The 20836-nt window shown below is 44.6% G+C and overlaps 5 protein-coding genes across 6 annotated transcripts; 3 read left to right on the forward strand and 2 right to left on the reverse strand.

Annotated features, from left to right (window-relative positions):
* Positions 1–349: 349 nt before the first annotated feature.
* Positions 350–1738, forward strand: LOC119552047 (S-methyl-5'-thioadenosine phosphorylase). The gene is made up of 3 exons (XM_037861790.1): positions 350–509; positions 584–1363; positions 1421–1738. Exons 1-3 carry the CDS (start codon positions 459–461, stop codon positions 1457–1459), a joined length of 870 nt encoding a protein of 289 aa, XP_037717718.1. The 5' UTR covers positions 350–458; the 3' UTR covers positions 1460–1738.
* Positions 1739–1749: 11 nt separating this feature from the next.
* Positions 1750–3393, reverse strand: LOC119552045 (actin-like protein 6B). Its single transcript, XM_037861788.1, has 3 exons — positions 3047–3393; positions 2136–2978; positions 1750–2070 (listed from the first exon to the last, which is right to left on the reverse strand). The coding sequence occupies exons 1-3, from the start codon at positions 3243–3245 to the stop codon at positions 1835–1837; spliced, it is 1278 nt and encodes a 425-aa protein (XP_037717716.1). The 5' UTR covers positions 3246–3393; the 3' UTR covers positions 1750–1834.
* A 52-nt stretch (positions 3394–3445) lies between these two features.
* LOC119552046 lies at positions 3446–4709 on the forward strand. Its single transcript, XM_037861789.1, has 2 exons — positions 3446–3601; positions 3666–4709. The coding sequence occupies exon 2, from the start codon at positions 3673–3675 to the stop codon at positions 4630–4632; it is 960 nt and encodes a 319-aa protein (XP_037717717.1). The 5' UTR covers positions 3446–3601; positions 3666–3672; the 3' UTR covers positions 4633–4709.
* Positions 4638–20547, reverse strand: LOC119552044 (myotubularin-related protein 14). Its single transcript, XM_037861787.1, has 6 exons — positions 19864–20547; positions 6589–7454; positions 5887–6525; positions 5684–5827; positions 5271–5627; positions 4638–5196 (listed from the first exon to the last, which is right to left on the reverse strand). Exons 1-6 carry the CDS (start codon positions 19978–19980, stop codon positions 5061–5063), a joined length of 2259 nt encoding a protein of 752 aa, XP_037717715.1. The 5' UTR covers positions 19981–20547; the 3' UTR covers positions 4638–5060.
* LOC119552048 (glucose-induced degradation protein 8 homolog) lies at positions 15035–17005 on the forward strand. 2 transcript variants are annotated; one of them, XM_037861792.1, is made up of 4 exons: positions 15035–15220; positions 15291–15352; positions 15973–16162; positions 16216–17005. In XM_037861792.1, exons 3-4 carry the CDS (start codon positions 16060–16062, stop codon positions 16827–16829), a joined length of 717 nt encoding a protein of 238 aa, XP_037717720.1. In that variant the 5' UTR covers positions 15035–15220; positions 15291–15352; positions 15973–16059; the 3' UTR covers positions 16830–17005. The 2 variants fall into 2 exon arrangements, with proteins under 2 accessions (XP_037717720.1, XP_037717719.1); XM_037861791.1 differs by having other exon boundaries at positions 16033–16162.
* Positions 20548–20836: the final 289 nt, after the last annotated feature.

Genomic DNA, 20836 nt, shown 5'->3' on the forward strand with positions numbered 1-20836 from the left:
TCTCAATGTAAATTTTTGATAAACAAAACAAAAAATGTACAGAATATTTTAATATTTTTTAAAAATCCGTTAAAATTATCAATTTTGTTTGTACTTCATATCTTTTTACTAAAGAAATGAGCCTATGAAAAATAAATGTTATTGAACCTTATGTTTGAGGAAACATATATTTTATTAACATATAACGGAAATTTAAATATGGTAACTCTTCCCAGAAAAGTTTCTAATTTATTAAAACTATTTCATACTCACAAATAACTTGATAGAGTTGGATCAGCTTAATTGCACACCCACAGTGCCCAAGCAAGTGCCATTTCCAACATGCCCGAGCTTTTGCGGCTTGTGCACCCTACCGTGTAGACACACAGTTATCAGTCGCTATCAGCGGGAACATTCTACTCTGCTCCAGACCGCCGCCACAGCAGCCTGCAAAAGCACAATCCGCTCCGTCGCTAGCCATGATTACGATTAAGTGTAAAGACACCAATCTGGATCCCCTTCCGATCAAGGTGAGTGTAGTTCACGGCTTTCCAAAAATGAGCAATCGCTTTTCAATGCCAAATTTTACAAAATCATTCCACAGATTGGGATCATTGGCGGATCAGGACTCGACGATCCCGATATCCTGGAGCATCGCCAGGAGCGTGTGGTGGAGACGCCCTACGGAGAACCGTCTGATGCCCTGATCGAGGGCGAGATCAATGGAGTCCAGTGCGTGCTCCTTGCAAGACATGGCCGCAAGCACGACATTATGCCCTCCAATGTCAACTACCGCGCCAACATCTGGGCTCTGCGCGACGTGGGCTGCACCCACCTGATTGTGTCCACGGCCTGTGGCTCCCTGCGCGAGGAAATCAAGCCGGGCAACCTGGTTGTGCCACATGATTTCATCGACAGGACCACCAAACGCCTGCAGACCTTCTACGACGGCAAGGCACAAAGTCCACGTGGTGTTTGCCATCTGCCCATGTTTCCGGCATTCAGCGAACGCACCCGCAACATTCTGCTCGAGGCGGCCAAGGAGCTGGAGATTCCCACCCACCAGAAGGCCACTATTGTGACAATTGAGGGTCCGCGCTTCTCCTCCCGCTCCGAGAGCCACATGTTCCGCCAGTGGGGCGGGGACCTCATAAACATGACCACGTGCCCCGAGGTGGTGCTGGCCAAGGAGGCTGGACTACTCTACGGATCGGTGGCCATCGCCACGGACTACGACTGCTGGCGCATGGGCTGTGAGGGGGTCAACGTGCAGGATGTGCTCCGCACTTTTGCCGAGAACGTGATCAAGGTGAAGAAGATCCTTGTGAATGCCGTGGGTAGGATTGCCAAGGAGGACTGGTCAGAGGACATACTGAATGCCAAGGTAAGAGAGCTGATATACTTATTCAAAAATGTAGTACATGATTACAACTTTTTATAGCAATGTGTTTGCGACAACACCATGTCTGGAGCCATGTGACGTTTTATTAAACTGTGCCATGATATAACCGAAGAAACGCTGATTCGCCGCAAGATATATGTTCCACCGTTCTATCAACAGTTCCACAAAAAGCGGGGACCCAAAGTCCACTCCATATCCATAACGTACGAATTGGACCCGGAGGATTCCAGACAGCCGCCGGTGGTTAAAACTCCATTCAAATGTGAAACTGTGACGTCTGCCTCAGCGTCGCAGTAAACGATATACATATGTAACTACAGATATTTCCTTAATCAAATGCAAACTAATTCATAAACACACCGTGCAAATTGGGACACTTAAAAGTTCACATTTATATAATTACATAGAATTTCGTCTTATTTAAATTAAAATTGGAATTCGATTGCGCTGCCTTTACGGACACTTGCGCTCCACCTGGCTCTTGCCGGCCTCCTCGTACTCCTGCGACGATATCCACATCTGCTGGAAGGTGCCTATACTGGCCAGGATGGAGCCACCAATCCAGGCTCCAAATCTTCGCTCCACGCTGCCGTTGGCGGAAATCATTTTCAGGCGCGTGTTGGAAGGAGCACGCAGCTGCAGATCGCGATTCAGGCGTTCCGGAAAGCCTTGGAGAAGGGTATTGCCACCTAAGAACAGACATTGGGTGTATAGTTGAGGAAAAGGTCTTTAGAGAGCTCGAATCCTTTCCTACCTGTAACCACAACAGAGCCAAAAAGCGACAGACGCACATCCGCATCGCACATGCCCACGCTGGTGGACGCCAGTTGGCCAGCTCCCAGCATGGCGTTGTCGAAGAGACTCTCTGCTATCTTGAACCGCTCGGAGCCAAAGTCCTGGTGATAGCCATTGGGAAACTCATAGTGCACGGTCGGGATCTGGGCGGCCACCCTTTCGTCGAAGGGGTTCTCCAGGACCTGCAGCACGTTCATCTGGAAGTCCTGCATCATCAGCTGCAGCATGTAGTTCTGCCACGACTGCGTTAGGTTCTCGGGCAGCTTGCGCAGTGTAAAACGTCCGTTGTCGCGCTCCTTAACGACATCCTTGGAGGCGATCTTGTATACCGGCGACAGATCGATGCCGTGCTTCTCTAGGTGCTGGCGGCACTGCCGGGAAAGAAAGTCGCCACCCAGCGGTGACTTGACCACCGCCTGCGACAGCACATAGCCCTCATGGACGGGAACGGCCGAAGTGTGGGTGGCTCCGCTGTCCACAACCAAAGCGGTCGCCCGTCCGCTGGAGAAGGCGGCCAGGACAGCGTTTTTCACCAGGAAGAAGGCCGGAACGTTGTACTTCTCAAACATCAGCTCGGTCAGCTTCTCGCGGTTGTTGCGCACGTTCCACGAGGCCTCGGAGAACAGCACGGGATGGTATTCCGGCTCCGATTGGATGACATTGGCGTAGGCGTAGTCGATCACCTTCTCGAACAGGTCCCAGTTGTCGATCATGCCGTCCTTCATGTAGGTCTGCACTTCCATCTGGGAGCGGGGCACATTCACGTAGTTTGTGTCCACATAGAACTTGCGCTGGTCAGCGTCTGGGGCGGATTAGAGGAAGGTTAGGGGTGGTTTAGGGTTGAAGGGCCCGAACTCTGTGTAAACTCACTATTTGGCGTGGCATTGTTGTCCGTCTTGGTCTCTGGATCCAGGTTGGACTCGGGAGCTGCTCCAATCCCCACAACCGAGGGAATCTCCGCCTTGGGCGAATCCTCCTGTGCGTAGCCCACTCGCAAGGAGTGGTGTCCGGGGTCGAAGACCAGGGCGCCGATCTCGTCGCCGCCATACAGCATGGTGCCGCCACTCATCTTGGCGCGTTACAAATACTTTTCCTGGCGATTTGTTCGAGATTTTCCGGAAAATCGTCTGTTCTGTGTATATTTTGCGGCTTTTTTCACGACGCTTCTTCCACGCTGGTGATGGCCGATAAGCTATCGATTATTTCAGCGCGGCTGTCTATCGCTTCTGTCTGTCGAATATCGATTGCTGTTTTTCAAACAACTGCCATCTCTGCTAGTTTGGCTTGCATTTCCCAAAAAAAATTGTAAATAAATTTAATTAAGCCTACTATATCTAATAAATCCACTTCTGTTGCGGACAATGTGGTGAATTGGGGGACAAGAAAAAGATTATACTGTACATCAGAGGAACAGCATTACTTAAGGCGTGAGAACCGCTGAAAAACATAAAGCTATCTAAAAATAATGATATTCCTTCTTACCCTGTAGTTTCAACATGAGCACTGACAGCGCTGAGGAGACGGGGAGCCACACCAACATTCCCCAAATGGAGATCAACATATCCAACACGAACTCCAAGGGCCAGGTCGTTCTGAACGATCTGGTGCTCATGGAGCTGCTCTGCAAGTACCCCTTCCTCTTCAGATGGGAAGGAGCCCAAAAGGACGAGGACTACGACTCCTGGGGATGGGGGCAGGTGGCCAAGACCTTTAATCAGAGCTACGAGGGCGTCGAGCTGAAAGCTCCGTTCTCCGTGAGTGAACTGCAGTGTCGGTGGAGGAAACTGATCTCGCTCACCGAAGCCCTGGCCAAGGCCAAAGGTCAGATCCCCGATCCCTTGTGGCGGGTGGTGGTCGATGTGCACTGTCGGATGCATGCGGAGAAACAACCGGTTGTGCCGCGGACCAAGTGCCAGGACTTCTTCCTCGGCCAGCTGCCCTTCCTAGAATCTCTTTCGGTGTTGGAACGCCGGCGCTTGGAGGTGGAGGTGCTGGACCTCATCCTGCAGCAGGAGCGCGTGGAGAAGGCAACCCACACCATGGGCCCCAAGGAGCAGGCGGCGGCCCAGAGCGAGTACGACGAGTTCCTTAAGGCAATACGGGTCAAGGAGCTCCCGGCCGACACTTTGATGCGCCTGGCGATGGACGGATTCTGCATTACGCCGCACACGACTCCCAAGATCGTAAATGCCAGTAAGTCGGACATGGTGATTAGCAATGTGCGCGGTGGCCAGGGTGTCAGCAATGGATCAAAGGACGTCGCAATCAAGACAGAGCCCACGGATGCCGCTGCTAGTGCGGCCGCCAAATCGCCCGGCAAACCCCGCTTCGTGCCACTTAAAAGCGCTAAATACTACATTAAAAAGTGTCGCGTTCGGGTGAAGCGACTGGACCTTGACGACCACCTGCCACTGGCTTCCATCCGACGATCCAATCGTTCTACGCCGAAAATCTGACTTGGTTTCGTATCAAATGCACATAAGTTTATTAAAAAATACATTACTATAAATTACAACTTAAGGCTATTGTATAATCCGAATCGCATTATTAATTCGCTTGCTTTGCATCCTCGAAGAACTAACAACTAAACAAACAAGGAGCTGGGCGCGGGAGAGTCTAGAGAACTGGAGAGCGGGTTAGCCAGGACAGGACAACAGGAGGGCGACAGGAGTTGTACTATGCACGTTGTCCGGGAGCCGCCGGGTTCGTTCGATGCTTATCAGTTATCAGTTATCATTACACAATCGTCAACAGTCACTAAAGAACGCAATTCAACAGGTCTATACGAAATACAGTCGTTGGTGGAAAGCGCAGCACTTAACAAGAAACAAACAATGTGGGCGACAAAAACTAACAATCGGTCAAAGCTGCTGCTGCTGCTTCCTCAGAACAGTTGGTCCGCCAGGTTGCCAATAAACGTGGCCAGGTTCATGGAGGAGCCCTCCTTGAATTTCAGTCCAATCGTCTTGCCGTAGGCTTGTATGAAGATGGCGCGCACTGCGTTCAGGCGTTGCTTTCGTCTGTAAAAGTTGGATGAATTCGTCACATTAGTTATGATCGACTAGGGTTAGTAAGGTGGTTTCGTTAAACTCACAAGTTTATGCATTGCTTGCTGGCCATCGTGCTGCCGCCCAGGTCTTTGGAGGAACCGTTTGCAAAACCGTGCGTTGAGCTGCCATTGCTGATGCTGCTCCCACTTCCGCTCCCGCTGCCGCTCGATGCCGTGTTGGTGCTGCAGTGGTAGCCATTGCCGCCATTGTACAGAGGAATGTTCGAGGAGCCGCCAACGTCGGCCGCCTGTTGGGCCACAAACCGCATCATGTAGCTGCCGTTCATCATGGAGTCAATGGAGCCCGTGTCGGTGACCACCTGCCAGCTGCCATTCGAGGATGTGGACTCCTGTCTCTGCCGCGCATTTGATCCGGGCACTGAAATGGGGCTGGTTCTGGATCTGAAAGAGAGGATTGAACTTTAGCTTGGTTCTTCTTTCAGCAAATGTCCTTTTACCTCTTCGGGTTGGGCGACCTGCTGGTCAGCGGATTGACTTGCGCTGGCGTGGTGGCATAGAAGTTATCTGTTATGGACATATCACAGTTGGAACAGTTTGAGTAGCTGTCGTTGCTATCTTGATCGAAGGCCAGGATGTAGTCTCTGCAAGGCAAATCAACTCATAAAACACCCATTCAAATGCAATAGCCGGCAATACTCACTCCTTGAGCGGTTCATCGTCGCAGCAGTCGGATTTGATCACTATGACACTGCTGCCGCTGCTGCTGGATGTCTTGGTGCGCTTCCGATGCTCCACAATGCTGTACTCCTCGTCCGTGATGAACTTGAGCACATGGAAGCAGAAGAACATGATGTCCTCGCCCCGTTTCAGGCGGTCGGGCAGTTGATGGCCAAACAGGTACCAGTCGTAGGCCAGTGTGAAGTACGCCATTTGCATGGCGTTCAGCGATTGATGGATGAGTCCGTCTGCCCACAACGACAGTCTGACCAGGGAGACGAACAGCGGAGTGCGATCCCAACCGCTGATGCAGTGGATCAGCAGGCCGGAGCTCTCCTCCTGCACGTACTTGAGGGTGGCCCTCAGGTAGTTCTGGGTGATGGCCACCAGATCCCAGTCCCGGTACTCCGGCCACACCACATCGATATCCGCAGCGGGTCCCATGTTGGGAATGTTTATATTCGCATCGTTGAACGACTGCTTCCAGTTGTAGTGCAGGTTCCGCGCCATGTAATTGTTGTCCCGGAACTTTTTGAAGAACTCACAGCCGGGATACGGGAGGGATAGAAGATTAAAGCTCTTGTAGTGCTTGTTCGGATCCGCCTTTTCAGATGAGGAAACGCTGTAAGATGAAATCGTGGGATTACTCTTGTACTTAGAACTCACTATCCCAAGATGTACTCACGCCATAAAGTATTTGATCTTGCGGTTCTCGACCATGAGGTCCACGATGGTGGAGACGTTGAGCGTGTGGAGTAGCTGGATGTCACTCTTGATGACCTCGTCGTAGCTGAACTGTGACTGCGCCTGGTCGTGCATGTGGGTGATCAGAGACTCGTCCGTGGAGTCGGCGTCGTTCTCCTCTCCGTTTGGCGCCGTGTAGTTGCCGCCACTCAGACAGTCGTAGGCATAGTCCACCACCTTCCGGCCGTAGGTCTCCGGCATCACGGACAGGGTGGCCGACCGGCAGATGTACTTCCCGCGGTACATTATCACGGGCACGGCGAATCTTTGCCGGCATCGCGCGTACTTGGCCATCGTCACCAGTTCCCGCATCCGTTGGATATCGTACTGGTCCTCGTAGATCGTGTTCTGGGGTTGCTGTTGCGGTGGCTGCTGTTGCTGCTGCTGGAGAGGATGTGGCTGCTGGGAGGGGTACTGCGGGTGAAGGGGATGTGGCTGCTGAGAGGGATATTGCTGCTGGAGGGGATGCTGCTGCTGTTGCGTCTGCAGGGGATTGGCAAAGGTCACAAAGGCCTGGATGCCCACACCCTCGCTTCCGGTGCTTCCTGCACTGCTGTTCAGGGGCGTGGCCGTAGCGGTGGTTCCGGAGGAGCCTCCTCCACCTCCTCCGCCTGGTAGGCCGCCGCCAACTGGCCCAAACAGACCGTTCCCTGGCACCAGCGTCTTGGCCATGTGTCCGTGCTCGCATTCTGGGATGAGTATTCGGCCAGGATAGCGCGGACTGAGCAGTCCGTTCGTGTTATCCAGCTCGATGAGGCTGTAGTCGAGCTTAAACAGGTATTCGCATTTCTTGGAGATGTCAAACTCCTGGAAGAAGAGCAAAGTTCGCGATAACATTAATAAGGAGTTATTATTTTTTGGAAATAACAGAGCTGGAAAAATTGTATCCATTAAGGAATAGTACTAATATTCCAATTATATCTAAGTTTCTGACTTTTTTTAAAAAGTGTATATCATTTGTAGTTATATAATATATTGCTACTGGTTGATTCTCCCTCTTAATGAAAACTCTTTTATTTAGTAGTTATCATAGAGTTAAACAAGGTAGATGCGTATATTTTATGGTATTTCAATGGGGATAACATGAAATAATTTATTTTTGTAGGAGTCAAAGAACTGTTGAATTTTGGATCGGGATTTTTAGTGCTACATTAAGTTATATTTATAAAAAATAAAAAGTAAGGATTTCGTATAATGAGCAACGCAAGCCTTTTGAGTTGTTAGTCAAGTTAAACCAGAGATATGCTTCAGCCTTAAAAGCTTTTTTTAATAATTCATGATTTTCTATATTTAGAAAGAATTAAATGAAGTGTTTATCTCGACTGGACTGAGTAATTGAGTCCAACGGCAAGCGAAACCTCAAGATTTTAGTCCCCGGATCAAATTCATTTTAGTCTCATACAAAGATGCATACATATATGTATGGTGGACTTGGTACAAACCTCCTAATCAGTCACCAAAAACTATCTATATTATAGATCATTACCTATGGGAACTTTTGGATGTTTTCCTACTACTCTAGGCTGTCATTCCAGGGTTAACTAATTACGGGGACCGAGGGGTTTTATTTGCCAGGTCGTCTGTGATCTTATCCCCTTACCAGTGACCCTAAACTGGCTGTACCCAGTTCCCAGTGACTTCGATCAGACTTCTACATTTAAGGTATTTGACGGGGCGGTGTGTAAAGTCAATTGTTTGCATAAATCAGCGATGCCGGCGCGGCGTCTTAATGGGCAGCGAGATTAGAACGCGGACTGCAACTGGTTTTCATGCATTCTCAATGTGTGTATATAGACATTCCTACCCCGAGTTCAATGGAACTTGAACGTTCCCGGGAAGGAGAACTGGAATCTGGAATCGGACGGCTTCGACTGGCTATCTGCCACTCAAGGGTTAAACGAGATAAGCGAGGGGGAAGTAATGACCAAGTTACAATACCAATTAGGCATCTAGATAATTGTTTAATATTCATAACTTGTGGCTGCTAAAGAGATTCATATTTGAAAAATGATTATATTTCATTGGCTATTAACGTTAAGCTCATAACTTTGGAACAGATATATGTGTGTATAATATATTATAGAATTACTTTGAAGTTGAAACATATTATAATTTATTGGATCACTAGGTCTTTGAGCCTATTCTTTCCCCTTTCTACTACTCACTTTAATCAAACATTTTGTCAAAATCGTATACAAACTTAAACCTCTTTGTGTGATAATCGACAAATTATCTAAAGGTTGTTGTTTAGACGGCTAAAAATAAAAAGAGGCCAGCAAAGGGGGCGGTGGCGGCGGATGGTGGGCGTGGCCCCCAGCCAGCTGTCCCAGACAAACAACTACAACCAGATAAGAGCATAAAAATAATAACAACTACAAAATACAACCACATCCATATCGCACAAGCAAAAACACCTTGAGGAAACAGGTTTTTAGCTCACGAAGAGAAATGTGCAAATAACAAAATAGAAAAAAAGAAAACTATAAAAAGACAAAGACCAAAGCTGCGCAAAAATCAGCAACAACAAAAGCGAAGCAGCGAGCAAAACAAACCCGATGAAAACTTAGTGGGGCGTATGTGTGTTCGTGCGAAAAACTACTAAACACACACAAGTGCTCAGTGCGAAGCAAACGAGCAAAACAACTAAAACGCAATTACAATTACCAACAAAATGCCGACGGGAAGACGCAAAAACAAACCACTGTTTATGGCATTTGTTTGTATTTTTTGCCCACTTTAAATTGCATAAGCAAACCATCTAAAATTATATAAAATGTTAAGTATAGACTCTCTTTGAAAACAAAATCGCAATAGTCGCCAATCTCTCTTTTTGTTTTATTTACTGTATATTTGACTATTGCTCTCAGTTATATCGAGGGTTCGACCAGCTGTGTTGTCTACTCGACTATTTTCTAAAACTAAACTTCGCTATTTTAGAGGTAACACTCCTAAGGCATGGCTTCAAAGTGTATCACTCATACGAACTGTTGACTATTCAAAGGGGATATTTTAATATATATGTACCATATGTATATGCAGGTGGCATACATTTTTAATAAACATATGTTTATTTAAACAATTATTCCAACGTTATCAAAAAGTTAACAAGGTTTCAAATGGGAAACAGTTTTTTTTTAAATGTTCCAACTGTCATATGTACGTGTCGGATGAGTAATTTTTTTTTGTAAATTAAGATCGTTTGCACGTCTCCTAATCTTAAAATAAAATTGTTAAGTTTTTAGATACGTTTCTTGCACAGCAAAATTTACCAAATTTGGGGTGAGCATAAGATTATATTTTTTGGGCGACCAAGGTAGCATGCAAACTCAATAGGTCCATACGCTTTCTAAGCGTTTAGTTTAGAAGGTAGCTTACAATGAAGACTAGAACTGCGATTTTAAAGACGAAAGCATAACAATTTCCTTTAATAAATTAAAAGCTTGTTAAAGTTTATTATTTTACCACTATTGTTAGCTAGTTTTAAAAAAGTAATAGCTTTTTTGTATGCTACTTTTGCCAGCACTGCTTGTCAGATGAGAGTGGGAGCCGAGCGACAGAGATGGGGAGCCGAAACACAAAAAAAACCCATCGATGCTGCGCGAGTGTGAGTGAGCTCCAAGTTGGAGACGCTGCCGTTACAAAGCACAAGCACAAAGAGCACAAAGCGGTTACTGTTGTTGTTGCCGTGTGTGCATCGAACTGCTTGCTCACTGCTTCTGTTGCCGTTGTTTCGTTGTTGCTGCCGCGTTTTCTTTGTAAGCGACTGCAACTGTAACTGCAGCCGCGCTGCTTGAAAAACTGAGCGCCTGTTCCAAAGGCGCTGTAAAACTTAAAAACAACAAACAGACGCGCGCTGAAATAGTTACAGCGTGGAAATAGTTGGCGAGCGTTGTGATCATTAAGCGGCCATCATCATCAGCATTATCATTATCGCTTTGCATCATCGTTGACCCAAATAGTGAAATTTAACCGAAGGCTGGCTCGCAAGCCGAGCTTGCCTCACAAACCCGGATTTTAAAGACTCTGCCGATGCTGGGCCACCAGAAATCCAGCAGAAGCTGCAAAGTGCGACACACTTTTCTTCTCTCACAAAAAAGAAGGAAAATAATAACAAGAAATAAACGGAAAATAAAACAGAAAGGCTGAAAAAGCTGAACAAAAACACAAAACACACAGCACAACGGCGACAGCGACAAGAAACCAACCGCACAGCTGAAAATAATCGCATCGTACTCGTGCAATCGAACCGAGAAAACCACCAACCGAACCGAACCAACTCGACCAAGCACAGGGAACCAGCAAAAGAAAAGAGTGGAGAGGTCGCCCACTGAGTACAGTCCGCCTTCTTTAGCGCCGACTTATAGAGAGTTCCATTCTCACCAGGTATCGGTGTTAACTTGTTATAAGTGTAACCAATTTGAATCCCAGTTTACTGTATTACCATTCATCAGGGATAACTTGTTATGAATGTAGTAACCAATTTGTATCCTAGTTTACTGTATTACTATATAACTACACTATTAAACTATAATATAATATGTACTATACTATTAATATACTATTTATATACTTTACTTATAACTCTTTTTTTGAAGGTTGATTTATAAATAGGTATACATATTTGCATATAGGTACATATAAAGTATATTTTAAGAGTCCACTTCTCTTTCATTGTAAACTAAAAGTATACTTTTTCCTCCGAATTTCCATACGTTTTCTACGCTTAACATCTTCTTTTAATTTAACAAATGAGCGTAAAAACGGGCTAATCCAAGTTTGTTTTACCTTTTAGACTAACAGAACCAAAGAATCAATTAGTAAGTGTAACTTTATACCTTGAACTTTAAGAGATCACACCAATCTCTATGTAATTTTGATTTCTTCATTGTTTTGCCTACTATTAATAGTGCTTTGAAGAGCCTAGACTTGTTCGTCTTACATTATTTCGACTGTATTAGCTCGAGCTGCTGCTTCGACTCCAGGCTTTTTTCGGCAAATGAACAACCTGAAAAACTGCAGGAGGCCCCTGTGCAACCCACACGTTGCATATTCATCAAACCGCCGGCGACAGGGAAATGGCTTTTCTTGAATGAAAATGAATTATTCAGTGCTCGAACTAAGGCTCGAAACTGGGGCCACTGACCACACCCAAATGACGGGGTGTTCCGCGTTTAATTCTCGTTGTTCTTGTTTACATGATTTATGCTTGCGCTTTAAAATGTGCAGCGTGTTGTTCCAGAGCCGCTTTGCTGTTGTTTTCGTCGGCGTTCAAAGACCCCCAGATATGAAAACAAGTTGCGCCCACGTTTCAAACTCTGAATCGGGATTGGGATCAGGTTCCAAATCAAGGCGGTGGATACGAAGGCAGTACAGTTCTGCAAAGTTTTTTTAATATTCCAGGAGTTCCATTTTTTGTTTACCGTTAAAAAAATTTGTACTTCCTGTCATATATGTTAACTAATAAAGCTTTGTTTTAAATCACCAAGCAGTTTTCTTTGATTCTTTGAGTTAGGGCATATCGCGTCTTAAAGACTTTGAGAAATACTTTCAGATACTTAGTTCCAGAGATATAATCCGTATTTATAGGTTAGGAAAGAAGATTTATAAAACTCGTCTCTTTCTTTTGTTTCTTTTTTATAAAAACCTCTTTCTTCATCTTTTCTTTCTTACCCATTATTTCAGCTAATCTTTGCGATACCCACCAGCATTTCTCTTAATTTATGCAATATCATCCACATCAATAGGAGATATTAATGACATTTTAATATGCAAATCGCCGGTGCAGTTGATTTGCTTTATTCCTCTAGAGTGCATAAATACCACATGGGTGAAAAACACTCGAGACAGTGTGGAACAACTTTCGAAAGACATTGAAACCGCTTTGTGGGTGATATGTCGTGTGCAGATGGAGCCAGGGGTCTAAAAAACACGTTTGAGCCGGAAGTTTTTCGCCGTGTCGAAGAGCCCAAAGATGTTTGCTTACTACCCCCACATAAAGCACATAAAACACATCGCAATGGCAATAATTGAGCGCAATAAGTGACATCCAGCCAAGTGGGCGTTACGAACAATGGATTATACATATGAGGGGGTATTTCAGAAATCTATTCATCATTTGCTTAATTTATTCGCCAGACAGTCAGGAAGAGATTTCCCTCGCCCACACACACGCACATCGTCGTTCCCACAACCAGAATTGATTTCCTCGAGGCGCCGATCGCTTTTCTCGCTTTCTGATTTCCCATCAGACAGTTCAGTGTAATGTGAAAAGAAGGTCATTCGAATAATCGATTCAGTTTGGCCAAATCAGCATGGGATAGCAGAGAAGGGATATGAGTTTTTAAGAAAGAATTTCCGATTACAACAGCTCTATAAGTGTAGAGTTACTCAAAATGATGTAATCATCAAAAAACGCATTATAATAACAACATAGTCCCTATAATTTTTTACCAGTGCCTCAATACAACAAGTACACAAATTAAAATCAATAAATACCATACAATAATATAAATATATTTTCGAGCAGAACAAATTTTCTGCGGTCCTGGTGGTCCCTTTGCATTCAAACACACAACTTAATATTTCCCTCGTTTTTTGCCCGGGGCATGAGACCAAACAAATGCCGATCCCCATCCCAGAGATACCGATTCCGACGAACCCGAATACTCCCTGCAAATAGTTGACTAAGGCGGCATTGCCAGTTCGCACATTATCGATTTTATCTGTCAGCGAGCAGGCGCCCATGAATGCCAAGTTGGTGGCTCAAATCCGCAGCATCCGAAAACCACACATTGGTGGAAAATCGGAGAAGTAGCTGTGAGTTGTGAGTTGCGATGTGGCTGTGCCCGTGCCCTTCTTCTAATCATGCTGGCATGGTGGCCCCGGATGCTAGGCAGTTAGTCCGGAATGCGCAAGAAGTTTCCCAGCAGCAGGGTGCTTCACACCACTGCAGTTCGAGTGGTGCAACATCCATACAGAACTGGAAGCATTGGAACCCCTTTTTATCGGAGTGGCCCTTAATCAAATCGAACTCGCCGGCGACTCTCTCTGTTCCGGACATGCGCCCGGAAAGCTGCTGCATCCCCGATAAGAGCTGGAAGCGCAGCTGCTCTTCTATTACTTCGGATATGCTGATGCACTTCCCCTCCGGGCCGCCAACCCTCCCGCCCTTCGTCCACAGCCACGTCCGTAGAGAAGCCCTGCTTCCAGTCCTGCGTTCCTGGCACAAGTGTCTGTGGTGCGACCCACGCACCTTGCAGCAACAGCTGGCCATCGCACACACACCCCCAGGGAAAAGGGGGCGGCGCGGGGAGGCGCCACTAAACGCGTGGGCGCAAAGTTCAACGTGCAACAGGCCACCATAAAAGGGTGCAGGCTTCCAAAGTCGCCACAGCACAGTGGGAAAGATTCGAAGAGGCTTCAGTTAGATTCAAATTTCTGGTTAGTGTTACTATTTCTTACAATTAACTGATAAAAACAAATGGACTGCATGGTTTAATATTTAAATATTGAATAAAATCATAGTAACTGATTTATAAATATATTATTCTCATACAATATGAAAATATAATGGTTTATTGATATTTGAGCGATTTATTTTTATATTTTGCCTCATTTAATATACACAAAAACAATATAAATTGACCCTGCTATCATGGCAATTCTATTTTCAAAGCTTTCTACACTGAGGTCATCGGATAATGGTTTTTGGCATGCTTGACATGATACCATAATATGTACATACACTAAAAATCAATCAAAACAAACTCATGAACCTTGTCAATTTATATGAAGTCATTATATATTTCTAGAACTGTACAGATTATAATAAAACTCAAGGTAAATTATGTAGTTACTTAAAATGTTCCCAAAAGTTCCACGTTTTTAAAAACCGAAATTATACTGCTAAAGATCATCTTCTCAAAACTCCTGATCGAAAATTATTAATTAATGATACTACCCTTCAAATGTATTCAATTCCTCGTGGTTTTGTCCCACTGTGCCGCATTCGGGTTGCAATTGTTGCGCTGGAAGGCGTCGCACTTCCGCCCTTCCGGGGATTCCTGCGCGCCTGTGCCGCGTTTTCCAAAGCGCCCACACAAATGACGCCGCTCGGCTTGCAGCGCAGCTGCATCCGTTTTCCGGGGGGCGGCGGTGGAAAGCGGGCACTGGTGGGGGCGTGGCCACGGCACAGACTGCTGCCAACAAAAACAGGCGACCAGGAAAGGTGAGAAGGTCGTGTGCTGTACATAATATACCTATTGCCCCTTGGTATGTTATAGAGCGGCTCCACTGTTCCTGGAACGGGTTGCAACCCCCAAAAACGAGTGCAATCTCGGGGACTGGAAGACGAGCTGCAGACTGGAAAGGGCCAAGCGGGATACGGATACACATTAATGCGGAGGAGTAGCTGGCGTCCAGGTCCTGCAGCTCCTGGGCCCAGAATAGTGTTCCAGCAGGCGCCGAAGGCAGCGCTCGCTTCGCGGCTGATTTTTGGTCCAATTGGTTGGATAAAGCCAAAGCCAAAAGCACCAGGAATCAGCTTGCAGTACCCCAACACGATTCAAAAAATAGTAGGTTTTCCAGAGCCCCTTTTGCTGCAACGCAAATTAACCCACCTCTTTTTCTTTTCCCTTTTTTTAGCAGGTGAAATTTTTGCAAATATCTTCAATTGACAACGACAGCAGCAACAAAAATAACAACAGGTGGGTTTTTTTTCACATACTGTGCAAATAAATATAAAAACAAAAGCGGCAAACACACAAGATGCTCTGCCAAAATGTTTACGAAAGTGAGATATTTATAATGAAAAAGCCTTCCTGCTATTTTTGGCATTTTCGCTTGGCTGGGGATCCACTTTTTGGCGCCCACACGAGCAGACAGATGGCCCACCCACCCACACAGATACTAAATACAAATGCAAATGCCCAGTACACACACCAATGCATTGTGCATCTGCAACAGTTTTCAATGCCATGTCATGAAAATAAATCACCCTGCGATAAATACAACAAATGCGCACAACTTATATATACCGAGCTGAAAACAAAAGTGATATAATGATCAGCACATTGTTGATAGATTTGAATCGGTAGACCCATTTGCGATGAGCAGAGCTCTCACAAGCGGGGAACCAAAAGAAATGAGATGAGACACAACTACATTCAAAAGCTTTTTATTTTTAAATATGATTTTACCGATAATTTAGGAGGAAGATAAAGAGTAAAAATGATCTTTGATACCAAAAATGCAACACAAACACAGTATTTTCTTTAAGAAACTTTAAAAAATGGTTTCAAATCACGTCAAATACTTTTCCTTGCAGTTTTAGGAAAGCGTACTATAAACAATATACTATAATAACAAAACCATCGTCGATTTGCAGTACCTAATCAAACTAGATCAATTCAGAATGGCCGAGTATAAGCCATCGACTTCGTGGCCGCACCGGATGATGAGCTTCCAGTGCCGGCAGGCGGATCTGAACCGCCTGGTGATGAACTACCTGGTGACAGGTGAGGTCCACCCAATCAGCTCTCTTCTGCACTAATGTTAATTCCTGATTTAGAGGGCTATCAAGAGGCCGCCAAGCGGTTCATGACCGAGGCGTCCGTGGCGCCGGGACCTCACATGAACACCATTGGGGACCGACTGAGGATCCAGGATGCGGTGAGGGTGGGTCAGGTCAAGTACGCCATGGACCTGGCCACACGGATCTATCCGCGCCTCTTCGAGACCGACAACTATGTGTTTTTCCACATGCAACAGTTGCGTCTGATCGAGATGATCAGGGACCAGAAGATGGAGAAGGCCCTAAAGTTCGCCCAAAGCAAGGCTGCGGGATTCTCGAAGGTCGACCCAAGACACTTCCACGAGGTGGAACGCACCATGGGACTCCTGGCCTTCGATCGCCCGGAATACAGTCCCTATGGGGAGTTGATGTACTATTCCTATCGTCAGAAGGTCGCTAGCGAAATAAATGTAGCCATGTTGCGCTGCCAGGAGATGGAGGACGGTAAGGACAAGGACGAGCCCATGGAGCCGAGGATGATGTTCCTCATCAAGCTGATCCTTTGGGCCCAGGCCAAGCTGGATCGCGAGGGCTGTACCGACTTCCAAAAGATCGATCTCGGCCACGGCGATTTCGAGGAGGAGTTTCGCCGGAGCTTCCAGGGCTTCTAAGGCGATAAACAAACAATAATTGTCCAACGATCGGTCGGCGTCTACTGCGAGACTATATAAATGTATTTTTTTTTTTTAGCAAATCTACACACACGAAAGTATTTTTTTTGAACCTACAAATATAAATGTCATTTTTTTTGAATGGATGTTGAATATTAAATATTTCCATATCTTGATGTAAGTTGCCACCTTGCATTCGTCTTTTATTTGGGTTGTGGTTGGGAAACCGTTCAAAATGTTCTTGATAAGGCCAGTTCCCTTGGTAATCTAAAGCGCATATTTTTCTGTCACGTGCCAGTCGAGCTATTTATAATGGTTTGTTTTTGTTTGTACCGATAAGAGAACGAGCACAACAAGTATGGAACTTTGGATTTGGAAATATTTTCAATTCATTTAAGGGAGAGTTAACAAAAGGTTGTGGAGATTTATATAAAAACTTATTTGAAATGCAAAAGTTGGTTAAAACATTTCCCTATTCCAATTTAAGTACTGCAAACATTTCATGAAAAATTTGAAAGATTCAGTCATTTCTGAAGTACGTGAGTTCTTAAAACATATCAAATCCATTTAAATGAAAACGTATGACTAACAAAAGACTTTATAGGGTAATTTTGCATACTTTTTACATTCGTATGAATCAGTTACATTAAATATACATAGTTTGTATTGGGTATCAAATGGTATGTACAATTCTCCGAGTTCTTGATTCTTTCTGTATTATAACACTTGCTTAATTTTTTCCGAAATATATTTTTTTTAAGGGGCATGCAAGGTTTACCCTTTTTTACCAGGGTTCTTTACACTTAGTCAGATAGTCAAAGGCAAGCAAGTGTCAATAGGGCCTTTGGATTCTACAGAATACTTTTAACTGGAAAAATGAACTTTTGCACACGTTCCGATACGACCTCTCATACTCCTGGGAGCTTTAAAAGTTATCGCCGTCCTACGTCATTGGCTTAAATACTGTGCCGTTGGCTGGGCGCCTAATCTAATCGGTGTGGCTAAACCTAACCCTGAACCCTGGGGAGACGGGGAAATAAACTGAGAGAGACAGACAACTGCACACATAATTCACCCTTTGTACCCCAGCGAAAATGCAATGCTTTGTATCAAGGGGCAGTAGCTTTTTGTTTGTGCCTTCAAATCGCTGGCAGATAAGGAAAATCAAATCGAAGGTTGGCGCCCGGTTGTTTGGAGCGAACTGGGCGATAAGACTGCTGCTATTGTGAGATAAAAACACACTTTCGCAACCGTTGAACTACTGCAACAAAGTATTAACCCTTTGATAAAGGTGTATCAACTATATGTGCCGATTGCAACTGAACAAACACCATGCAAGATCGCCGCGGAAACGTGAGTTACGTGCCAAGTTTTCACTTGGCTTTCCCCGCTCTGTTTCCAGGTGCCTGGTTTTTGGCTTAGATATTCACCATATTCACTGGCATGCAAATGAGCAGCGGAACAGCCATTCCGATTCCGATTCCAGTCGGCTGTTGCCAAGTTGCCGTCGCAATTGTTATTCTGTGTTATTGCCGGTTAAGCGGGCGATAACACGGCATTACATACTAGACTATTAAGAGGCGTGCGTGACATTCAAGGGGGTAAAGTAGGGCGGGTAGGGGCTGGATAGGATGTGCTGAAAAGCTAGAGACAAAAGCTAAACACTAGTGCGTGCCGGTAAAATAATGCACATTAATGCGTGAATCGGGAGCAGGCCTTAAAAAAGCCATTACGCTTTTAATTACCGCATTGCTATTGACTTTCAGCAACAATTCGAGAACAAAAGCCATAAAGGAAAGTTTTCCGGTTTCGGAAAACCTGCTTGGTTGGGATTTCTTAATTTATTAAAGGCTGATTTAGTAACCAGAAATAATGCGACTTGCTTGGTTTTTAATCCTAACTTGACAAGAATCTGTCCAGAACTTTACATTTTAACTATAGAGAGTGTATCGTTCATAAACTAGATCAAGAAACTTAATAAACAATGAATTAAATAGTTAAATGTGATTTCTGTTGGAGCTTAAAACAAATAAATTGTTTTTTAATGAAATAAGACAATCCTTTATAGTGAAACTATTCAAAAACATATTTTTGAATCATTTGTTTTTTCGATCCATAAATTAGTGGAATACAAAGTTGGATTACAAAATATAAAAAGTATTGAAGACTGTTTAATTTTTTGTTAATGAAATTAGATAAAGCAAATATAGTGAAACTATTTAAAAACGCCTTTTTGAATAATTTATTTTTTCGATCCATAAATTAGTTAGGAATACCAAGTTGGATTACAAAATATAAAAAGTATTGAAGACTGTTTAATTTTTTGTTAATGAAATTAGACAAAGCAAATATAGTGAATCTATTTAAAAACGCCTTTTTGAATAACTTATTTTTTCGATCCATAAATTACGTAGGGATACCAAGTTGGATTCCAAAATATAAAAAGTATTGAAAAGTCTTTAACTTAGACGGACAACAATTTTACAAATCTCTCACAAACAACCGTAAAAGATGTGAAATTCCAGAAACGTTTTTTTTTACTAAATGTATGTATTCCAAATGGAAACTGATCAGTTAAGTAACCTTCTATAACTAAGATAGATAAGGGGTTGTGATCTTTTATAGAGGCCTGCCAATGGTCTTGACCACCAAATGGAAAAGCTAATCCTGCTCCTGCACGGGTGCAGACCATTAAGCAAATGACATGTTTGAGCGCCTATTGATTTCCATGAAAATGCGATTTCCCCGCAGGAAGCTTAATGGCGGCCATTTTGAGTGGCTGAGTATTTTGGGGCGCGGCAAAAAGAAGACGAAGAGGAAGAGGAGGAGAGAAAGGAAAGGAAAGAAGAATAAGAGCAATGGGAGGACAGGACATTATGACGTGGCCTCGACGTAGGCGCCACGCACACTAGCACGCCAAGCTTTCCGCCAGCCTGTGTGTGTGCGTGAGTTCGTATGTTTTTGCGGCGACAGCACGTGCACGTGCGCCTAAATGTATGTCACACCCACACGGAAGCGCAATTGCTCAACTTACCGCCGTTCCTTCCTCAAAGGCCGCCGCCTCGAAGGACTTTTTTTCGAAAGTTTCCAATAGATCGTGTAGGTCCTGCTGCGTCACGTTGACCATGTTGTTTAGCGTCAGGCTGGACATTTCGGCGGCGCTGCATTTACCGTTCGATTCCTTTTTATTCTCCCAATCACACGCACACACACACGCTCACTCCACTGCTACACTCGCAAAAAGATGCCGAATTTGAACAGCAGTTCTCGTGACTTTTTCTCTTATTGTATTTTATCTGCTGCGTATTTGAGTCGCTTTTATCGCTTCTACGCCGTTTACACGTTTCGCTTTGCTTTTCGCGATTGTTTGCTTTGCTTTGCTTTTTACGCCCTAGAAGACGGCGACGTCATCAAAAATTCGCGGCCGCAAACGCAATACAATTTGTTGTTGTCCCTCCGCCACTCGATTCCAATTGTTGTTGTTGTTGTCGCGCCCGTAATTCCGTTTGTAACAACGTGTGCCTTGTAGTATCATTCGCAACGGAAGAGAGCCTCAAACGGCAAACAGCGATAATATAATCCGATTTTTTGATCACAAATATATTTCGGTTCCGAATTATTCGGAGTAAATAAATAATAATAGTTTAGCACAGCATTATTTTGGTCCTGGGCACAAATATAATATTCCGTGATCGTTGCGTTTTGCGTGACTGCTAATTCCGAACTGCTGTGCGCGTGTTACGTAGTACGTAAGTGTGTGTTACGTAGTACGTAAGTGTCGGCAAAACGTAACGTCCTAAGACCCATGTATATAACGCAGCGTGCCCGTCTCTGAAATATTTTTGATATTTTTGTTTTTTTGTATTTTAATACTAGTTATATCGGATATTCCTGATGACTATCGATAGGTATTGCAGTCCCAACCCTTGGTGCAGAGCTCCGATAAGCGCTAGCTGGAACTTAAGCTATTTATTGTAATGCTTACATTTATTTGTATTTTACTTGTA

This window comes from Drosophila subpulchrella, chromosome 2R (assembly GCF_014743375.2).
Source record: "Drosophila subpulchrella strain 33 F10 #4 breed RU33 chromosome 2R, RU_Dsub_v1.1 Primary Assembly, whole genome shotgun sequence".
NCBI lineage: Eukaryota > Metazoa > Arthropoda > Insecta > Diptera > Drosophilidae > Drosophila > Drosophila subpulchrella.

Coding starts and splice junctions, on each gene's coding strand:
- LOC119552046 (XM_037861789.1), top strand. CDS start 3,673: ATGAGCACTGACAGCGCTGAGGAGACGGGGAGCCACACCAACATTCCC.
- LOC119552044 (XM_037861787.1), bottom strand. CDS start 19,980: ATGTCCAGCCTGACGCTAAACAACATGGTCAACGTGACGCAGCAGGAC. Junction 7,455..19,863: donor CCTTTGAGGAAGGAACGGCG/GTAAGTTGAGCA, acceptor CTCTTCTTCCAG/GAGTTTGACATCTCCAAGAA. Junction 5,828..5,886: donor GACGATGAACCGCTCAAGGA/GTGAGTATTGCC, acceptor TTTGCCTTGCAG/AGACTACATCCTGGCCTTCG.
- LOC119552047 (XM_037861790.1), top strand. CDS start 459: ATGATTACGATTAAGTGTAAAGACACCAATCTGGATCCCCTTCCGATC. Junction 510..583: donor TGGATCCCCTTCCGATCAAG/GTGAGTGTAGTT, acceptor ATCATTCCACAG/ATTGGGATCATTGGCGGATC. Junction 1,364..1,420: donor AGGACATACTGAATGCCAAG/GTAAGAGAGCTG, acceptor AACTTTTTATAG/CAATGTGTTTGCGACAACAC.
- LOC119552048 (XM_037861792.1), top strand. CDS start 16,060: ATGGCCGAGTATAAGCCATCGACTTCGTGGCCGCACCGGATGATGAGC. Junction 16,163..16,215: donor GATGAACTACCTGGTGACAG/GTGAGGTCCACC, acceptor TTCCTGATTTAG/AGGGCTATCAAGAGGCCGCC.
- LOC119552045 (XM_037861788.1), bottom strand. CDS start 3,245: ATGAGTGGCGGCACCATGCTGTATGGCGGCGACGAGATCGGCGCCCTG. Junction 2,979..3,046: donor CAACAATGCCACGCCAAATA/GTGAGTTTACAC, acceptor AATCCGCCCCAG/ACGCTGACCAGCGCAAGTTC. Junction 2,071..2,135: donor TGGCTCTGTTGTGGTTACAG/GTAGGAAAGGAT, acceptor GTCTGTTCTTAG/GTGGCAATACCCTTCTCCAA.